Genomic DNA, 21,998 nt, shown 5'->3' on the forward strand with positions numbered 1-21,998 from the left:
ATTCTCCACAGGGAAGAACTGTAGCCCCTGATTCCCTGTGTCCTTAAGGAGCTGGAGACAAAGGTTCTTTGAGAAGAATCTGATCAGGAAGAGGTGGATCCAGCATGGATGGCTTAAGAGTTCCAGCGAAAGCCTTCCCCCTTCCATAAAACAGTGAAGAAGTTAGTGGTCAGGGAGTGGGATACTCCAGAGACAGGTTTGAAGGTTGGTAGAGCAATAGGTAAATTATATCAGTTACCAGAGGACACGCTTGTTGGTGGATGCCTCAGTTTCTGTGGTTACGAAGAAAACAACCATTTCAGTGGCTAATTCTTAAGCGCTTAAGGATATGCAAGACAGGAAGTTAAAGTTCAATCTTGAAGCTAGGATCACTCGCTGTGACCTCTGGATTTCTCTCCCGGGGAATGCTGGGAGCAGTATGCATAAGAGCCTTCCGGTCCTCTTTTCAGCAGAGGTTTCTTTCTAACTTGCATTGGTCTCTGATACTGCAGGTTTTCGTTTGCTGCTCCTTTTTAAATGGTGCCCTTTTTTTGTACTTTTGTACTATCGCCTTCAGCATCCTTCCTCTGCTTTCACTGCTTCCTTCCTGCCCATCTGCTGGTACTCATGCAGGAAGAGTCGACCAATTTGTTTTCCCTTTCTTTCCATACAGGACGAGCCTGAGCATGAAGCATTGGAAGACGGCGGGAGCAGTGTGGGACCCACAGCCATTGCAGTGAGTGCCAGATCAAAATGAGTGGGTGGGAGAAGCCAGTGTGTGTGTATGTATATGTGTGTGTGTGTGTTTGTGTGTGTGTGTGTGTGTGTGTATATATATATATGTGTGTGTGTGTGAATTTGTGTGTAGCTGTTAATGTAGTCTCCTAGTTTTCTTCTTTTCCCTCCTCCTTTCTTCTTCATGCTCTTCTTCTTTCTGGTTTCTGACTGCCAAATGTACTGAAGCTCTCTTGGGTGCCAGTGTACTAAAGTGCGTTAACATTGGCTATTAACGCAAGCTAACTAATGTGTACTAATGGTCCGTGTTAATGACATGCAAATAAGTTTTGCATTAATTTGTGAGCATTAGCGCGCTAATGTGGATGTTGTAAAAACCCTATCTCCTGGAGATGCAGTTAAAGCAAATAACAAGTCTAACTTTTTTTTTTTTTAGTTTTAACATGCACTATTTTTCTATGCATGAATAGGTAAAGAGCTGTTCGGCATCTTATCTCAGTCTGTGTTAAAACTCTTGCAAGCAAATTTATATTGTTCTATGTAAATTAGATAACGTATGTTTAAAAGTACCGTGAGAAGCATTAGCAAACTTTAGTGCATTGGCCTTTTTCTCAGTACATTGTTTATGCTTTCAGTGGGATATTGGTTGAATTCTCTTTGAAATCACAATCTGGCCGATACAGTACAGTGTGCTCCGGTGGAGCGCACTGTTAGTCTGCGTTTGGACGCGCTAGCTTTACCCCTTATACAGTAAGGGGTAATAGCGCGTCTAAAACGTGCGCCCAACCCCCCCCCCCCCCCCAGAAAATAGCGCGTGCAACATGCAAATGCATGTTGATGGCCCTATTAGTTATTCCCGTGAGATCCAGAAAGCAAAATGTGCAGCAAAGCCACACATTTTACTTTCAGAAATTAATGCCTGCTGGCGCCGGGAAAGTGTACAGAAAAGCAGAAAAAACGGCTTTTCTGTACACCCTCCGACTTAATATCATAGCAATATTAAGTCGGAGGCCCAAAAAATAAAAAAAAATTTAAATCGGCCCGCAGGTCGGAAGACGGACGCTCAATTATGCCGGCGTCCGTTTTCCGAACCCGTGGCTGTCAGCGGGTTTGAGAACAGACGCTGGCAAAATTGAGCGTCGGCTGTCAAACTCGCTGACAGCCGCCGCTCCTGTCAAAAAAGAGGTGCTAGGGACGCGCTAGTGTCCCTAGCACCTCTTTTTACCGCGGGCCCTCATTAGCATATTCTTGTGACCTGTGCGCATGCCGGGAGAGCAGGTGCTCTCCCGCGACTTTTACTGTATCGGCCCGAATATATTTTAAATGTTTCTGTTCCCTGTATGTACCCGGATCAATCCAGGACAGCTGGGATTTGCCTCCCCTCCAGCAGATGGAGACAGAAGTTTTTACGGACTACGTCCTATACCCCTGAGGTGCTACCTAGAGTCTGTCAGTATTTCTCTGTCTCCAGCAGATGGTGGAGGTGCAAAACCTTGAGTCTGGGCTAGGTGTTAGGAGTTTGGTGAAATTTGGTAAAAATTTGATTTCCTGGTGAAAGATAGGTGGTAGTTCTTAATTTTTTTATTATTTTATTTTTTTTAACTTAGTGATCTTCAGAGAAAGGCAGGTGGATGCTTGCTTAGCCTCCCAGGGGGTTGTTAGATCCTGGTGGGACCATCCCTCCTGGTAGTTGAGGCTTTTAGAGCAGAGGATTGGAAACCCTGAAGCTGCTGAAAGCTGAGAGTGAAACCGGGGGACCCTGCTTACTCGCTCTCAGCAGGACCGCACCGACAAGCAAAAAAAAAAAAAAAAGCAGGTATTTCTTAACTTCCCTGGTCTAGTGGTCACTCCGGGTCTTCTCCCTTCCGATGCTGTTTTCACGGCCCGATCTTGCATCTCGGTGTTCCCAGTGAGAGGCTGTCCGGCACCGCGGTTCTTTGTTTCAAATTCGCTGCTAGTCAAGGCCGGGGGTCAGGCCTGCTCGGCCTGCGGCAGCACGCCCACCTTTCACGCACAGGAATTTGTACAGCTTGCTTGTTGGGCAGTGGAGGGCCTTCAAAGCTATGGACAAACTGTACCCGCTTTCAGAGGAGACGCTGGAGATGCTCAAGGTCCCGAAGGTGGACGCAGCAGTCTCAGCTGTGACTAAGAAGACGACTATTCCAGTCATGGGAGCTACTGCTCTGAAGGATTTACAGGATCGTAAATTGGAGTTACAGCTAAAGAAAATATTCGAGGTATCGGCTCTGGGGGGTCCGAGCTGCTGTATGCAGCAGTTTTGCGCTGCGAGCCAGTCTCCACTGGGTGCAGGATTTACAGGCAGCAGTATCCCTCTCTGACGTGGAAATGTTGCGAGCCAGCCTTCTAGAGGCGGCTGTGGCATACAGTGCAGACGCACTGTATGACCTGTTGAGGACTTCAGGAAGGCCCATGGTTTTGGCTGTTTCGGCTCGCAGGCTTCTCTGGCTTAGACATTGGGCAGCGGATATCTCCTCTAAGGCGCAGTTGGGTTCCTTACCTTTCAAGAGTAAGTTGCTCTTTGGGAAATAGCTGGAGGACATGACTAAGACTCTGGGAGAGAGCAAGGTCCATAGGTTGCCAGAGGATAGACCCAGATCGAGAGGATCCTTTCCTCAGCAGGCCAGATTTGGGGGGGAATCGCCATTTTCGTGCCTCACGATCCACCGGATCTTCCTTCCGGCAAAGAACCGGCCGCCAAACTTCTTGGAACCAGTCATTTCGTGGATATCGTCCCACCAGAAACAGAACGCCGCAGTTGCATGGGGGAGCCAAGTCTGCACAATGAAGCGAGGCCAGCCCACTCTTCTGTTCCTCGGATCGGGGGATGGTTATCCCTGTTTCTAGAGGAGTGGGCCAACTTGACCTTGGATCAATGGGTCCTCCGCATAATAGAGCACGGCTATGTTTTAGATTTTGCTCGTCCTATCAAGGAGCATTACATAGTGTCCCCTTGCACATACCGCCAAAAACACCAGGCGGTGCACGACACTCTGCAGCACTTACAGGATCTGGGCGCCATAGTGCCGGTGCCAGAGGGAGAGCTCTGGCGAGGACGATGCTCTATCTACTTCGCAGTGCCCAAGAAGGAGGGAACTTTCTGTCCCATCCTCAATCTAAAAAGAGTCAATCACGTCCTAAAGGTGCCTCGTTTTCGAATGGAAACTCTTTGCTCGGTAATAGTGTCGGTTCACGGGGGGAATTATTAGCATCCCTGGATCTGACGGAAGCTTACCTGCACATACTGATACATCCGGATCATCAGAAGTATCTGTGGTTCGCAGTCTTGGGGCACCATTTCCAGTTCTGTGCTCTTCCATTTGGGCTGGCAACGGCTCCCAGGGTATTCACCAAGGTGATGGTGGTGGTGGCAGTGGCCCTGCACAAGGAGGGGATACTGGTACATCCTTACTTGGACGACTGGCTGATTTGGGCAAAATCGGAGCATCTCTGCTGGGCAGTGGTTCAAAGGGTGCGTCAGTTGTTGAGCTCACTGGGTTGGGTGGTCAACCCCGAGAAGAGTCACCTGGATCCTTCCCAGTCCTTGGAGTTTTTGGGGGCTCGGTGACGCCCGTGGTTTGCGGACCTACTGAATCTAGCGGTGGACGGTCCGCTGCGTTTTCCTCAGTCTCCGGATCTCCTACATCAGGGCCCCGTTTGTTTAGGAGAGGCGGATGGCTTTTGAAAGGCGGGGATTAAGGAGTAAGGGTTACTCGGATTCGGTTGTGGCTACGCTATTACAGTCCTGTAAGACTTTTACTTCTAGGGCGTACGTTGGCGTTTGGCGAGTGTTTTGAATCCTGGTGTTTGGAACACGGGGTGCAGCTGACCAGGGCTTTGGTTCCGGAAGTACTGGATTTCTTGCCGGCTGGTTTGGCCAAGGGTTTGGCATTTAACCCCTCTGGTCCAGGTGGCAGCTCTTGGCTCCTTTCGTGGAAAGGTGCAGGGAATTGCACCGGCCTCTCATCCGGATATGGCTCGTTTTCTGAAAGGAGCTAAGCATCTGCGTCCTCCGGACTCCTTGTCCCTCACGGAAGCTAAATTTGGTTCTCCGCGTCCTTTGTGGTCCTCCCTTTGAGCGACCCTGAAGGATCTGATGTTGAAGGTTGTTTTTCTGGTGGCCATTTCTTCCGCAAGAAGGGTTCCGAACTTCAGGCCTTATTGTGTCTGGAGCTTTTCCTGCGGATTTCAGAAGCAGGAGTTTCCTTGAGAACAGTACCCTCTTTTCTCCCATAGGTGGTGTCCTCGTTTCATTTGAACCAGTCCGTGGAGCTCCCTTCCTTTGCGGGGCTAGATTCTTCCACTCCAGAATCTAGAGATTGCTCGTTGGGGTTAAAGGAAGCTATCATCTCGGCATACCTGGTTCAGGGCCGTCCCATTCCGTCTGGGCTTAAGGCTCATTCTACTCGGTCGCAAGCGGCTTCGTGGGCGGAATGCCAGCAGGTGTCGCTGCAAGAAATTTGTAGGGCAGCTACCTGGAAGTCATTACATACCTTTGCCAGACATTATTATCTGGATGTCTGGGCACCAGAACCCGGTTCTTTTGGAGCCAGTGTGCTCCGGGCAGGACTCTCTGTCCCACCCTGAATGAGAAAGCTTTGGTACATCCCAGCTGTCCTGGACTGATCTGGGTACGTACAGGGAAAGGAAAATTGGTTCTTACCTGCTAATTTTCATTCCTGTAGTACCACGGATCAGTCCAGACGCTCTCCCGTGGGAAATTGGAGAGTCCGCTCGGCCAGTAGCTAATCATAATTTCTTTCTGCAAGTTTATGGTAATGCTCCCCTCTTCAGGGAAAGATTCTGGGCATAAATTTATGCATTTATTGAGTTTCAGGTTTTTCGTATCCTCTGCTCTTCAGGGGGAGGTGGTTGTTGTTGTTGTTGTTGTTGTTGAGGTTATGGTTGATTGGTTTTTTGCTTGGGTACAGTGTAATACTGACAGACTCTAGGTGGCACCTCAGGGGGTATAGGACGGAGTCCGTAAAAACTTCTCTGTCTCCATCTGGTGGAGGGGAGGCAAAACCCAGCTGTCATGGACTGATCTGTGGTACTACAGGAACGAAAATGAGCAGGTAAGAACCAATTTTCCTTTTCTCCCTTGCTGTGTCATTGTAACAGTGAAATGTCTGTGTCCTTCTCTTCCCCTTCACATGAGTATTATGAAGATGTTCGTTTTGTTTTCTCTCCCAGCTAGATCCCATTGAAAAAGAGTGGCTCCAGGGAGCGGCTAGTGGCAATGTCCCAACCCTCAGTCACCTCCTCAAGCAAGAACCTTCTCTGGCATTGAAAAAGGCAAGTGCAGATCTGGCCTTCACGTTATCCACACATTGATGCATGGAAAGTCGCCTTCCATGGCACTGCGACATATCTGTGTGGTAGAAATCCACTAGCAACCTTAAAAACACTGAGCCATTTGGTTTCATCTGCCAAACTCCAGAGGAATTTAATTTGATTTCAGAATGTATAAACTGCTTTCAGGTAGCCCTGCCCAAGGCAGTGTACAACAGCATAAAAACATTTTGACAAAATAACACAATAAATGCCTACAACTAATAATTTCTGCCTTTCTGAATGGCAGGTCGCTCTGTTAAGCAAGCAGTGTCCTTGTTGATTAGAGTGAGTTTGGATGGGTAATGTGGATGCATCTCAGTCTCTAGGGGCAGCACAGTCATTGAAGATTTTTATTTCCTATAGAATTGCTTCCTAATGCTCTCTCTTTGTTTGTTCTCTCTCTCGCTGTTTGTCTTCTCCCTGGAGAGCAGGATTTCACCTCGGTGAGTAGAGGTGTTTTGCTTATACTCATTTTGAGTGCTCAGGAGCTCTGGCTTTTGGCTTCTGTCACCCAGCATATTACATTCTTTACAACATAGAAGGTTCTACTATGCACCCCTTATATAGCATTAAATAACAGATCCCTGAGCCTCAGATAGTTAGTTAGCAATAGTGCTAGAGAAGTGGATATACTGACTCATGAAATGGTCAAAATATAGTTAAAGGTCAATATTCAGTTAGCCTGTGAATGGAGAAGATATCTGGATAAAGTTACCGGGATAACATGAGCCAAATATTCAGCAGAACTTATCCGGATACGTGTTCTGTTGAGTATATTTGGCTAGACTTACCCAGCTAACTTTGCTGCTAACCGGCTTAGTGAATATTAAAAACAAACAAACCTAGCAGCTGAGCAGCAGCCCATCCTCCCTTCTGCCTCTCAGCATTTTTAAAAATTGTCAGCCAAACAGCCTCAATTTCCCCGCCACCCATCTCTTACCTTACAGTCAACACCCACATCACTTTCACCTCTTTACATTTTCTTTACGACCTCGCTCCCTGTATCACCAGTGCTTTTCCGGAAAGCTAAAACTTGTTGAAGAGTCATCCTCTATCTACATCACTTTATATTCTCTTTATGACGGTGTACCCAGTATCACCTTCTCAAACCCAGAATGTACATAGTTTTTTCACCCTGCCTCAGTATACCTTGTTCATTAACGTTCTCCCTTAAGTTCTATGTCAACATGTTATAATGTATTCCGCCCCTGAGGCGACAGTTCAGTTCCATGTAAACCGGTGCGATATGTATTGTATACAGGAACATCGGTATAGAAAAAATAAAAATAATTAAATAAATAAATAAATTTGTCGCAGCTTCCATGAACCCCCATAAGTGTCCCCAAAGCAGAGTGATAGGAGGAGAGGCTGAATGCTAAGTGCGGGTAGAGTTGGCAGTAGTATTTAATTCTTTTACTTTACTGCTGGGTTTTTGTCAACGAAGGTATCAATCCATGTTCAACACCCCCTGACAGAAGAAGCCAATCACTATTCAGTACTGAGTTCTGACTGGGAATGGATGTGAATACATTAATACTAAATGCCAGATACACTTTTAGCCATGCCCATGGAAAACCTCAGCCAAATTATAGCAGAGTATTTACTTGTCCAACTAAAATTTAACTGGGGAAGTTTTTGTAAATGCCGCACTTTGTTCAGCCAACTCCAAAAGTTATCCAGGCAAACGCTTTGAATGTCTGATTCTTAGTTTCTAGAATATGAATGCATGCAGCGCACAATTGTACAGTCCCCATGCATGTACTTCCAAATCCTAGGGCTCCTGCTTTAACTGAGTTATCGTGAGGCTGGCATATATGTCCATCTGTTTTCTAGGTGGTATTCAAAATCTGTGTGGTTGATTTCTCTCTCTTCTTTCTCTTTTGGTGACCTTGCTTCTGGTGCTGTGGCTGATTTAGGGGGTAAGCACTTTAACCAGTTTTCTTTATCAGTGTGATGTAGCAGAATTGGCATTGTGAATCCCTTGCTTCCCAGCTAGTAGTACAGAAAGTGTTTGATTCTGTTAGTGCTGCATGATGCTGGGATGCTGTATTACTAGATATCTTTTTGCAAATCATTAGTCAGAAGGTGCCCTGATTCCTTTTTTTTTTTTTTTTTTTGTGTTTGTTTTGTTTTATGGTTTCTTTTTGGATGGGGAGGGTATCTATCCAAGTAATGGTAAAGAAAGTGTTGAATAGCAAAGATGAATATTGGGGCAGTTCTTTATAAAACAGAACAAATGCTGCTCAGTTTCTAGAAAATGTGTATGAGCAGAGTGGGAAGGAGGTGGAAGAGGATATGATGTTTGTGTTATGGGTTTGAAATGACCTCAGTTCTTTCTAGATTCTGTTAGGAAGAAAGTATAGTACTTGTGATTAAGATTGTATCCTGGGCTGTCTTTGGTTGGGGAATGGGGGAGCAAGGGTGAACAGGGATAATTGCCCTGAACCCCTCATTTGAAAGGGCTCTGCTCCATCATAGTAGCCCTTCCATAAAGAGCTAACGAGGAGTGGCTGGTCCATGAAGGATATCACAGCTGGCAAAATTTGAGAACTGAAAGTGTTGATTCTTTTTCAAAATGTATTACAGCTGATTGTATGTAAAGTTACTGTTCATACCCAGATCAGTTCAGATAAGTGGGTTTGGCATCCTTACCAGCAGATGGAGGCAGAGAACAAAAACTTGAAGGCACTGCTACATATCAGAGAGTGCCAGCTGCAGTCCCTCAGTATTTCTCTGTCGCCAGCAGATGGAAGAGGTGCAAACCTACAATTTGCCAAAAAAAAAAAAAAAAAAGACTAAGATTTTTGGGAAGTTCAGGGACTGAGGCTCCCTGAGGTGTTAGGTTCCTTTTGTGGACCATCCCTCAGTTGGAGCCGGCAACCAGGGGGTTGGAAACCTCTGTCTGGCTATAGCCTGCTGTGTTCCAGAGGCCCTGATAACTAGGGGACTGGCTCCCTCGTTGCCTCTGAAGTCTCTTCCTGCCAGCCACTGTCTTCTTCAAGGGAAGTAACCCTGTTCTTTTTAAGATTGTGTTAAGTTTAAAAAAACAAAATTTAGCAAAGCGATTTATCTGAAGGCAGGAACTTCAATCTGGGCAGCACAGTGGTCGGAACGCTTTGGGCAGCGGGAGCTGTCGCTGCCAGCAGGAGGGGAGAGAGAGAGAACTGCCCTTGCCTTTCGTGATCCAGCAGAAAGAAGGAGGGTTGCCATGCGCTGCTAGGGCTGGTTTGGCTCAGCGCCTGAACCACGTGTGTGGCTTGTTTTTCTCTTTAGTGGCACTCAACCCGAAAATTTTTTTCTTTCAGCGGCCGCATGGATAATGGCGCCAAAACCACACGTGGCGGTATGCAAAGCGTTCTGTCTCTGGTCCGCAAGACTCAATGCATGCTCCCTCCATAAAGACTGTGCTTCTGGGGAAGAGGGAACCTCAGAGATCAGTCAATAGAAGGTCCCTCAGGTCTTCAGGGGCCATGGCTGCAGTCACGGGAGGAACACAGGGTGCAGCCGTGCCTGCGAGGGATTGCGGGCAGGGGACCTTGACCTCCCAGGGAGCCCAGGGATTTCCCTCCTCTTTTTGCCTGTGGACCAGGGTGCCAAGGAGGGGGGAGGAGAGTCTGATAAGAACCTGCTTAGTCCGGGGGCCGAGGATCTGGAGAAATTTTCTCAGGAATTTTTCCTTCTCCTGTACAAGGCCTTCCTGGCGAGGGGGGAAGCGGCCCAGAGAGAGGCAGCCAGGTCACTCTTCTAAAAGACCAAAGGAGGTGTCTTCAGGAGGCTCTGGAGACCTCCTACAATGCCTGGGCCTGAGTCGTGCAGGAACAGAGGCAAATACCAGGGATTTGGACGATTCTGATGATCTGCAGGAGGATCCTGCAGACCCAGATGTGGTCACAGATGTGGCTCCGAATGTGGATCCTGATGTTAATAAGGATGACCCTGATCTGGATGAGATACCAGTGATGGATGGGGATAACCCTCGGATGGTTTGTCTGTTGAGGAGGAGCTGCGTCCCCTCATTCTCCAGGTGTTGGAGGAACTAGGAGTTAAGTTGGCTCAGGAAGAGTCTGATAATGAAGGGGTGAATCCGGTCCTGGATGGGCTGTGTGGTCTTCCTAGTGCCTTTCCCTTGCCTAAGAAAATTCAGAAGCTGGTGAATCGGGAATGGGACTTCCCAGAGGCGAGCCTGAAGGTCGGCAGGGCTATGTTTAAGCTTTACCCGTTGCTGGAAGAGACCTTGGAGCTCCTAAAGGTGCCTAAAGTGGATGCTGCAGTTTCAGGGGTTACCAAAAAGACGACCATCCCAGTGGCGGGTTCAGCTTCTCTGAAGGATGTGCAGGACTGCAAATTGGAGATATTTGAAGTTGCCACCTTGAGTCTCCATGCCGCTATTTATGGCAGTATAATGCAGAGCGCCTGTTTGTGCTGGGTTCAGAAAGCACAGGAACAGGCCTCCAACTGGGTCTTTCAGTCCCATGCAGTCTGCGCGTCTGGAGGCTAGGGTGGTGTATGTGTCAGATGCGCTGTATGACTTGGTGCGCACTTCGGCCAGGAGTATGGTCTCAGCGGTGGCAGCCCACAGGCTTTTGTAGTTGCGCAATTGGTCAGCTGCTATGTGGTCCAAGTCCCAGTTGTGCAATGTTCCCTTTAAAGGGAAACTCCTGTTTGGGGAAGATTTGGATCAGTTGATGAAGACTGTGGGGGAGTCAAAAGGGAACAGATTACATGAGAATAAGAGGTGCAGCAAGAAGGTTTTCCCATCCCTTTTTCGGGATTCGCGATGGTTCCGGTCAAGCAAAACTTCTTCAGTCTTAGGATCAAAGCAATCTTTGGGATGACAGCAGTCCTTTTCGCAGATCCTCCAGGGATGTTGCCGGTCAGGGGACCAGAGAAGGAAAGTCAGCACAATGAAGCATTCTAGATTTGCAAAAGAAGAACGTAGCCTTGCAGGTTCCGTGTTTTCATATGGAGACATTGTGCACAGTTAAAGCAGCAGTCCGTAGAGGAGAATTCTTGGCGTTGTTGGACCTGACAGAGGCTTACCTCCATATTCTCATGTGAAAGGACCATCAGATGTTTCTTCGGTTCATGGTCTTGGACAGCATTTTCAGTTCCCTGTACGTACCCGGATCAGTCCAGACACCTGGGTTGTGACTCCGCACCAGCAGTTTTCAGTTCCGGGCTCTTCCCTTTGATTTGGTCACAATGCCCCAAACCTTCACGAAGGTGGTGGTGGTGGTGGCAACAGCTTTTGCAGCAAGAAAGGATTTTGGTCCATCTGTATCTGGATGATTGGCTCATTTGGGTAAAAATGGAGGAAGAGTGTGTTCGATCCATTCAGCGAGTTATGGACACCTTGAATTCGCTGGGTTGGGTGATAAATGTAGCGAAGAGTCACCTAGTTCTGACCCAGTCATTGGAGTATCTGGGGGCATAATTCAATACCCAGACAGGCAGGGTGTTCCTAACTGCGGAAGATTGTCGGAAGTTACAAGCGCAGGTGACACGCTTGTTATGTCTGTCAGTACCAATAGTCTGGGATTATTTGCAGGTCCTAGGCTCCATGGCTTCCACGTTGGGTTTGGTTCCATGGGCCTTTGTGCACATGCGACCTTTGCAGAAGGCTCTGTTGTCAGAGGATATCATCTGCCTTTGCCTCTTCTAGGGAAATCCAGGTCCAGTCTCATGTGGTAGCTCTCGCATCGCAACCTGGAAAAGGAGGTGGGTCTGGAGGCTCCGGACTGGGTGGTAGTGGTAGTGACCAAGGAAGCCAGCCTCAAGGGTGTGCCTGGGGCAGTCTGCCCAAAGTCTTTGGTCAACAGTGGAGATGTTCTAGTCTATCAATTGACTGGAGACGAGGGTGATCTGCCAGGCCCTGGAGGCCTTCCTACCCTGAATCAAAGGTCGGATGATTCGCATGTTCTCGGACAATGCGACAATGGTGGCGTACATCAATCGTTTGGATGCTCAGCAGCTGTTTGCTTGAGCAGAATGCCACCTCAAGGGAATAGCGGCTTCTCGCATCGCAGGAGTGGTCATTTGTACAAGCGGATTTCCTCAGTAGGCAACTAGATCCGGGGAAATGGGAATTGTCCCCGGAAGCCTGGGATCGCATCTGTAACAGGTGGGGTTTTCCCTAGTTGGATCTCATGGCCATGTGTGCCAATGCAAAAGTGGCAAGGTTTTTCAGTCACAGAAGGGAAGTCAGCTCAGAGGGTCTGAATGCTCTAGTGTGTCGGTGGCCACTTGACTGTCGAGTTTTGCGGCGCATAGAGGCGCACCCAGGGAAGGGTGGTGCTGATGGCGCCGTAGTGGCCATGATGACCATGGTTCGTGAATCTAGTGCATCTTGCAATAGAGGGATCCCTCATGTTAGCTCACTTGCCAGGATTGCTTCAGCAGGGTCCTATATTTTCAGATCGGGAAAATCGCTTTTGTTTCACGGCTTGGATTGTGAGGCGGTGGTTGCACCTGAAGGAATATTCAAAACCAATTATTTCCACTTTACTCCAAGCTAGAAGGCCCTTGACTTCTCTGGCGTACGATAGGGTCTAGAAAGCTTTTGAGTCTTGGTGTCTTCAACAGCGACTGGGTCCCCTGACCATGGACGTTCTGCATATTTTGGCCTTTTTGCATCAGGAGTTGTCTAAGGGTCTAGTCTATAGCTCACTCCATGTTCCCTTAGGGGCAAGCTGTGGGGGAGGTCATCTGCCTCTCATCCTGATGTAGTTCAGTTCCTGATGGGAGTTATGAGTCTTCCGATTCGGAGGTTATGCCCGTATTAGAATCTCATCTTAGTTATTTGAGTACTCAGTGGGGCCCCTTTTGAACTTTTAAGGGGAGTGTCTTTGAAGGACCTGACGTTGAAGACAGTTTTTCTGGTGGTCATATTTTCAGCCAGATGGATTTCGGAGCATCAAGCGCTGTCTTGCAGGGATCCCTTTTTGCGTATTTCTAACAGGGTGACATTGTGAACAGTCCATCCTTTTTACCGAAGGTGGTTTCCTCCTTTCATATCAATCAGACAGTAGAGCTTCCGGCCTTTCTGGAGTGGTCTAGGGACTTCCTACAGGATAGAGAGCTGCATCTTTTGGATGTGCACTGGACTCTGTTGCGGTATTTGAAGGTCACTAACAGTTTTCGGCGATTGGGTCACCTTTTTGTGTTTGGTGCAAAGAAAGGAGATTAAAGCTTCTAAAGCCATGATACCTCAGTGGCTGAAGGAGTTTGTTTGCTCTACTTACATTTGTAAGGGTCACAAAATTCCAGTAGGATTAAGAGAGCATTCTACAGGGGCGCAGGTAGCTTCTTGGGCAGTGTGTCAGTTGGTGTCCTCGCTTCGTACTTTTACCATGCATTACTGATTGGACGTTCGGGCACAAGAAGATGCAACTTTTGGTGAGTGTTCTGCACGCAGGTCTTTCGGGTTCCCGCCCAATCTAGGGGTGCTTGAATACATCCCATTTGTCTGTACTGATCTGGGTATGAACAAAGGAAAATTTTGGTTCTTACCTGCTAATTTTCATTCCTGTAATACCGCAGATCAGTCCAGAGACCCACCCCTTCACTGCAGAAAGAATGAATTTCCTGGTAGTTTGGTAAACCTTATTTCAGAAATATTGTAAATATGTTGAGAGTTTTTAGAGTTTTGTTTGTTTTTGTTTTATATGGACTTATGAGAAGCTCCAGTTCAAGGTGTTCCAACCCTGAGTTTCCTGTTTGCCCTGGAAAGGGGATTAGTATCTATGGTTTGGCTTGGGTATAGGTCATTACTGAGGGACTGTAGGTGGCACTTTTCGATATGTAACAGTGCCTCAAAATTTTTATTCTCTGCTTCCATCTGCTGGTAGGGATGCAAAACCCACTTGTCTGGACTGATCTGTGGTATTACAGGAACGAAAATTAGCAAGTAAGAACCAACCTTCCTTTTGCTTTTTAGGACTGCTAAAGTACTTTGAGAGTCAGGGTACACTTGGTTCAGACAGTGACTTCTCATCTTTCTGGGCTGTTTGGGCACTTGCAGGTCTGCTGATTTTGGTTCAGTGGTGATAATGTTCTTGCTTCAGCCTCCATATATATATATATATATATATATATCGCAAATCTTGTATCCTGCTGGCACTAACTAGCATCAAAGACAAGTGGATGAACAGCTGTTGTAACCATTCTAACACGCTGACCTTTGATTCAGTGTCTATAAACCAACAACACGGGAACGAGAGCAGCCACCACTGCAGAGGGATGATGTTCCTCCCTTTTGACAGATTTGCCTTTATTACAGTTATGGAATTCTTCCCAATCCCTTGTCGCTCCCCATGACATTGCACTTTTTTTTTTCCTCTTCTTATCACAATACCAAACTCTCTATCTTGCTCTGATGTTTTTTTATTGTCCTACTAACCATCCCTCATGGAACACCTGGAACTGCCTTCCATTCCCTGTGCATACCCAGATCAGTTAAAACTCCTGGGTTTATGCATCCCTGCCAGCAGATGGAGACAGTTTTACTGACACTGCTACATAATCCTTTGTACCACATGCAGTTTCTCAGTATTGACCTGAATTTCTCTGTCTCCAGCAGATGGTAATGGTGCAAGACCTGCAGTTCTATAGTCTGGAGAATATTTTAGTTTTCTGAGCCTTCCTCCCAGGGGGTCTTTTGGTCCTGATGGATCCTTCCCTGCCTAGTTGAGGTGGAAGGGTTGGGGGTCAGTGACTTTTTTTTTTTTTTTTGTACGCTTGCTCTGTAGATCTGTGGGGTGTAAATCTGGTGGTCCAGATCCCTCCCTTTCTTGAGGCTGCTCAGGCAGTTCTAGGCTCAGGGCAGCCGGGTTTTATCAGTGTTCCTCTTTTTGAAGCTGGCTGATCCTCCTGTAGTGCTGGACAGCTTGGTTTTCCATGCTGAGGGAGTTGTGTTAAAGGTAAACAAAAAAAAAAAGAGAGAGAGAGAAAGCAGGAACTAGAGGAGCTGAGGAAAGGAACAGCTGTCTCTGTAGGCAGCAGTAAGTGGAGAAGGGCTTCTTTTGCCTCTCCTGACTTTTTTCAGAATCAGCGTAGGGATTTTCCTGCCGTGGTGTTATGGTGCGCGGCGCCGGCGCACTTGAGCCGCTTGGGACTCTGTGCTACGTGTGTTTCCGGGGGAGAAGGGCCGTCGAAGGGAACCAATGGAGGCAACACATTGTAGGCGGCGTTCTGGCTCTCTCATGGTAGCTCTTCCTGTGCACCGGGATTTGCAGCAGGTCGGCCTCCTCCGTTGGCATGGGAATGGTGGCCAGTTTGGATTACCATGCAGCTCTGGAGGAGGCGGGGGGGATTTCCCCTGTCTACGCGAACTCTGGGGAAGAGCAAGGAAGGGCAGAGAAGGACTTGGCCTCAGAGCTACCAGTGTCTTGTTCTTTTATTGATGGTTCCCATTAGATTTCTGCTCCTTTTCAGCTGATTTTGTTTTGCTTCTCCATGAAGCGTATTTAGCGCAGCAGGCAGGGCTGGGGACTCTGCCTTTTCGTACAGTGAGTCTGGGCTTGGGTTCTAGACCTGAGCAGTCCCAGAAACAGAGGCCTTCCATGGTTCAGCGCTTACTGGGTCCTGCTCCGGATAGCGGGGACTCGAATGAGCCCATCACGTTGGAGGGCACTCCCGGAGATCCGGTGGTTTTGATGATGCAGGACCGGGGGATCCAGTCGCAATTGGTATGGTTCCGGGGGTCGATCTGGAAAAATTTCCGAATTCTGAGGGGGATGACCCCAAGGTAATCCAATTATTCCGTAGGGAGGAATTAGGACCTTTGATTCCTCGGGTACTAGAGGAGCTTGGGCTGAAGATTCCCCAGGAAAGCATGGACATGGAAGAGGCAGACCTGGACTGGATGGGCTTAGGGGTCCGACAAGAGTCTTCCCCTATCATAAGTCAGTGAAGAAATTGGTGGATAGGGAGTGGGGAGCTCTGACGCAGACTTAAGAGTGAGGAGGGTGATGGCGAAGCTTTATCTTTTGCCTGAACAGACATTGGAGCTGTTTGCCCTTCCAAAGGTGGATGCTGCAGTATCGGCAGTCACAAAGAAGACTACTATCCCCGATTACGGTTCCGTGGTGTTGAAAGATGTGCAGGACCGAAAGCTGGAGGTTCACTTCAAGAGGACTTTTGAGGTGTCTTCTCTGAGCTTGTGGGCGGCCAGTTTGTTTATTTATTTATTTATTTAAAACTTTTTCTATACCGGCATTAGTTGGTACATCATGCCGGTTTACATTGTAACAAAATGTTTGAAAGTACATATAACAGGAGTGGTAAACAGGGAGGGTTACAAATAGGAGCAGTATGGCAGGATAGTGTAACAGCAGATAAATAAACTTCTTAACACTGTGAACCAAGGAATGCATCATTATAGGGCTGTTCAAGTTGCACATGGAGTAGAAGAATTGATAAAGATTGTTGCTAGTACAATAGAGAAAAGTATTGATTGTGGCTATGTACAAATGAAAGGTAGCGAATACTGGAGTTATACATAAATAACGATCTAGCTAATACATAAGAGAAAGCTATAGACTGTGACTATATACATTTGAGAGTAGTGTATATTAGATTTATACAGAAGTATGTAAAAGGATAATGTAGTAATATGCATAAGTAATTAAGGTATAAAATACAGAGGAGTTTGGCTAGAGGATTAGGGAAAGGGCTGTTCGGTAGGTTATATTGAGGAGGGGCGACTGATTAATCTGGGAAGGCCTGTTTGAAAAGCCATGTTTTGAGTTTCTTTCTGAATTTAAAATTGCATGGTTCGAGATGTAGAAAAGAAGGCAGGGAATTCCAATGTGAAGGGCCAGCAATTGTGAGGGCCCGTTCTCTTGTGGAAGCAAGGTGTGCTTTTTTAGGGAGGGTATGTGAAGGGATCCGTTGTTGATGGATCTCGTGGGTCGGTTGGGGTGTGCAGCATTGAAGGGGAGGTCAAGCCAGTCAGAGTGATGAGAGTGTATGGATTTGTGGATGATAGTGAGTGTTTTTATATAAGATACGGGATGGGATGGGGAGCCAGTGAAGGTCTTTGAGGATGGGGGTGATATGGTCTGTTTTCCGGGTGTTTGTTATGATTCTTGCCATGGAGTTTTGGAGCATTTGGAGGGGTTTTATGGTAGAGTAAGGGAGTCCCAGGAATAATGAGTTGCAGTAGTCTAGCTTAGATGTGAGGATGGTTTGAATCTCACTGTACGGAAATCATGGGAGTGAAGTAGGGGTTTGAGTTTTTTTAGGATGTTGAGTTTAAAGAAGCCTTCCTTTAGGATCATGCTGATGTGATTCTTCAAGTTTAGATGCTGGTCAAGGCATACTCCAAGATCTCTTACAGCTGGTTGTGCGGAGATGGTCTTAAATGCGGGGTCAAGTGCAAAGGCTGGTTTGGGGGTGGCGTGGTGTGTGATATACAGAAGTTCAGTTTTACTGGTATTTAATGCTAGGTGGAGGTTGGTGAGGAGGGAGTTGATCGATGTGAGGCAGGTATCCCAGTGCTTTAGGGTGTCGGAGATAGTGAAGTGAATCGGTATGATGATTTGAACATCATCGGCATATAGGTAGAATTTTAGTTTGAGGTCCGAGAGTGGCAGAGGGGGTGAGGTATATGTTAAAAAGTGTGGATGAGAGGGAGGAACCCTGTGGAACACCTTGCGGGAGAGAGTGATGGACAGATAGGGCGTTACCTATCTTTACAGAAAATTTTCTGTTTGAGAGGTAGGAAGTGAACCATAGGAGGGCGCTGCCTGATATGCCAATGTTTTTTAGGAGGGTGAGCAAGTGGTTGTTGCAAATGGTGTCAAATGCCGCAGATATATCGAGGAGGGCAAGAAGGTAACTGTTCCCTTGGTCCATTCCTCTGAGGAGGTGGTCGGAGAGAGTGAGTAGGAGGGATTCAGTGTTAAAATGTTTGCGGAATCCAAATTGTGAGTTGTGAAAGATCTTGTGGTCTTCAAGATAGTCCGTGAGTTGTGTGTTGACAACCCTTTCCATTATTTTGGCTATGAGTGGGAGGTTTGAGATGGGGCGGTAGTTGGCAGGGTCTTTCGGGTCTAGTGAAGGTTTCTTAAGGAGGGGTTTAACAACTGCCTGCTTAAGTGTATCGGGGACAATGCCTGAATATAGGGAGCAGTTAATGATGTTGGCTATTGCTCTGGCTATGGACTTAGGGACAGAGAGGAGTGCTTTCGTGGAGTGCTTTCGTAGGGATTGTGTCTGAGGGGTGGGGAGGTGGGTTTGAGCTTTTTTAGGATAATCTCAACTTCTTTGGCGGAGGTGGGTTCTAGGGTGCTCAAAGATGCTGTGGGAGGGCTAGCATGGCGAGGGGGGGGTGTGGGGTTAGTGAATCTGGAGAGTAAGTTCAGTACTTTGCTGCTGAAGTATTGTGCCAATTCTTCACATTTGTCATGGGCTTCAGAGTCTGGTATCGTGGGAGTGGTGGGTTTGGTGAGGCTTGCGACGTAAGAGAATAGGGCTTTGGGGTTGTACAGGTAATCGTGGATTTTTGATGCATAGAAGTCACGTTTGTGTTTGAGAGTGGTGATTCTATAGCAGTGGAGAGCTGATTTGTAGTTGGAGGAATGTTGCAGGGTGGGGTTCTTACGCCAAATTATCTCTTTCAGTCTGAGTTTATTTTTTAGGGTTTTTAGTTCTGGGGTATACCATGGGTTTGTGTGCTTTGGATCTGTATTTAGAATGCGTTTGGATATTGGGCATAGATTATTAGCAATTTCTAAGGTGATACTGTTCCAAGAGTCAAGGGCAGATTCTGGGGTGCTACAGACTAGTTTGGGTAGGGATGTTGCTAGGGCTGAGATAAGCTCATCATTAGGGCAGGTCTTTCTGAAAATTATTGTGGAGCTATGTGGTGTATTCTTAGAGGGTGTGGTGCTGATAGAGAGCTGGGTTTCGATGAGGAAATGGTCTGACCAGGGGACTGGTGAACAGATGGGAGTGGTGGTGGGGTGAAGGCCAGTATTGATGAATATTAGGTCTAGGGTGTGTCCCGCTTTATGGGTGGGTGATGCAATGATTTGTTGAAATCCTATTGCCTGGAGGGAGTTGAGAGAGTCACATGAGCGGGGTTGGGCGTCAACGTGGATATTAAAGTCTCCAAGGATGATGGACGGGAAGTCAAAGTTTATGTTATCAGCAATGAACTCAATGAGGAGTGATGGGTTGGATTCCAGCAAGGAAGGTGGGGAGTAGATTAAACAAACTTGTAATTTAGGGGATTTGAATAAGCCTATTTCAAGTTTGGGAGGGGGGACTATATGTAGATGTTTAAGATGTAGGTCTTTCTTCGTAGCGAGGAGGATCCCGCCACCTCTTTTTTTTTTTTTTTTTTTTTTTTTTTTTTTTGTCTGGGTATGGAGAAAATTTCATACGAGGAGGTGGGTAGTTGGTTTAGGAGTACAAAGTCGGAGTCTTTAAGCCATGTTTCGGTGACTGCACATATGTCTGGTTTGCAGTCAGTCAGGATGTCATTGAGTATGGGCATTTTTTTGGACAGTGATTGAGCGTTGAATAGTATTAGGGAGAGAGTGGTGAGGCCTAGAAATTGTGTTAGAGGGGATATAAGGATAGGGATTAGGGATTTGCACAAGGGTGAAAGGGTGTAAGTGCGGGGGGGGGATGCTGTCTGGGGAAGGTGTGGTGAATACGGGGGATAGGGTACACTGCCATTGCGCTGGGAGGCATGTGTTGGGTTCGGATTATTGTTTGTATCACAAGAGGAATGCGTTAGGTAGGTTTGAGTGGTACCAGGAGCAGGAAAGGGATAAGGGAGGTCATGGAGAGGGAGGGTAAGGGGAATAGCACCTGGGAGGCACAAAGGGGCACACCAAGGGGCAGGCCCCTTGGTCGCGCTCCTTAGGCGCGCGACGCCAGGTGCCGTCGCTTACTTTAGGTTGGAGGGCGGTCCTGGACAGATGATGTCGCTGTGGGCGGGCTCCGACGGCGCGGTAGGCCTCGAGCTTTCGCCGGGCTCAGTTTTCGGTGTGCCGGGCGGTCGGAGGGCACCCTGACCCCGATGGGTCGGTGCCGGTCGCGCGGGTGCGGCTGCGTCTGGAGCGGGGGGCAGCGAGGGTCGGAAAGGCCGAGCACAGAGCCGTCGCTTACTTTAGGCTGGAGGGCGGTCCTGGACAGTTACTCCAGTTTCATGCAAAGGGCTTGTCTGCATTGGGTGCAGCAACTTTAGGATGGGCAGGTGAAGTCAGGTTTCGAGGCTGACAAGGCTGAACGCTTAGAGGCAACAGTGGCTTACATTGCGGATGCCTTGTGTGACTTGGTGTGGACTTCGTCGCGCATTATGGGTTCCATAGTGTCAGCCAGATGGCTGTTATGGCTGCATAATTGGTTGGCAGATGTGTCGTCTTAAGTTCCAGTTGGGGTCTCTGCCCTTTAAGGGATGCCTTTTGTTTGGAGAGGACCTGGAGCAATTGATGAAAGCTCTTGGAAAGAATAAGGTGCATAAGTTGCCAGAGGGCAAGCCTAAGGGCAGGCATTTGTTTCAGTCTCTGTCGTGTTATGGGCCAAACACGCTTATGAGGCTTCTCCATGGACACAAGAACACTTAGATTTTGTAAAAAGTATAATTTTTTATTGAGCAATATAAGTATTCTTGGGAGATGCTGGATGTCCGTTCTCTGACAAACTGACCACCAGCATCTCGTCGTATATATGAACTGATCCTTCTTTTATAGGTAAAATACAATACAGTACTAGGTCAGAAATTCTGAAGTTGTGTGACCACTTGGAGTATCATTTACATAGGTTGTCATGATAAATTATCCCTAAGTTACCCTGACCAGTTCTCCAAATTGGGGCCCATTTACCATCACTCTTTAGATAATCCTTTGTTCTGTTAAAATCTTGCTGCTCAGGGAAATCGTTGTATCTTAGGCTTTGTGCTGTGTTTACAGATGCCCCTGTAACAGTTGCCCCTGTAATGACATTCTAGCCTGAGGTTCTAACCGTTACCTTCTGCTCTTGTGACCTTATAATTAGGCATCACAAACTCTCGCCAGCTTCAACTGCTGTCCAGGTGTCCTGGGAATTCCTCCAGGTTAGGCTCAGGGCATTCAAAGTTCACCTAACCAGAAAGGTTAAGATAGCAGAGGATTTTGAGTCACTTGCTGTTTTCATGTTGGTCACAGGCACACATATGAGTCGCGTTTTCCGGATTTTAGGAAGTCTTGTCCTGCGAGAAGGGCCCCAGCTTTGCAGAAACAATTCGCTCTTCGAGGTAGTCCTGGTGGCACTCCTTTCAAGGAGGCCGGAGTCCCTTCAGAGCTTCTACAGGAGGTGGAGCTACAGGGACTAAATCTTCACAATGATGCGAGGCCAGTCCACTCCACCGTTCCCTGTATAGGGGGTTATCTAGCACAGTTTTACAGGGAGTGGACCAAGATCACTCAAGATCAGTAGGTCCTCAGCGTAACAAAAGATGGTTACGTGCTAGAATTTGCTCGGCCCATTAGCGACCTGTTTCTAGTCTCCCCCTGCGGGTCGTTGGAAAAGTGTCAGGCGGTACAGAAAATATTAGATCGGTTGCGGAGGTTAGGGGCAGTGATTCCAGTTCCCTGGGGTGAAAGACTGTATTTAATTTATTTTGTCATTCCAAAGAAGGGAAGGCACTTTCTGCCCAATTCTGGATTTGAAGCAGGTAAATGCGGCGCCAAAGATCCCAAGATTCTGGATGGAGACCCTGAGGTCGGTAATTGCAGCAGTGCGCAAGGAAGAGTTTCTGGCTTCTTTGGATCTGATGGGAGGCGTACCTGCATATTTCCATTCGCCCGGATCATTAGCGTTTTCTGTGGTTTATGGTGCTGGGACAGCATTTCCAGTTTCAGGTTCTCTTTTGGGTTGAATTATACACAATATACCTGTATTTCCACATTAAATGTATTTAAATACTTTATTACAATATT

General features: G+C 47.4%; 1 protein-coding gene across 5 annotated transcripts in view; it reads left to right on the forward strand.

The window, feature by feature from the left end:
• LOC115098157 (ankyrin repeat domain-containing protein SOWAHA-like) overlaps positions 1-21,998 on the forward strand; it is a 108,464-nt gene that overhangs the window by 14,813 nt on the left and 71,653 nt on the right. For 2 of the 5 annotated variants that reach the window (XM_029614533.1, XM_029614530.1), the window contains exons 5-8: positions 653-715; positions 5,926-6,027; positions 6,498-6,509; positions 7,983-7,985. In XM_029614533.1, the coding sequence (XP_029470393.1) occupies positions 653-715; positions 5,926-6,027; positions 6,498-6,509; positions 7,983-7,985 (180 nt within the window). Of the gene's footprint in view, positions 1-652; positions 716-5,925; positions 6,028-6,497; positions 6,510-7,982; positions 7,986-11,520; positions 11,524-13,289; positions 13,293-21,998 lie in introns of all 5 variants that reach the window. The other 3 variants (XM_029614531.1, XM_029614534.1, XM_029614532.1) reach the window with 3 other exon arrangements.

This window comes from Rhinatrema bivittatum, chromosome 8, assembly GCF_901001135.1.
Source record: "Rhinatrema bivittatum chromosome 8, aRhiBiv1.1, whole genome shotgun sequence".
NCBI lineage: Eukaryota > Metazoa > Chordata > Amphibia > Gymnophiona > Rhinatrematidae > Rhinatrema > Rhinatrema bivittatum.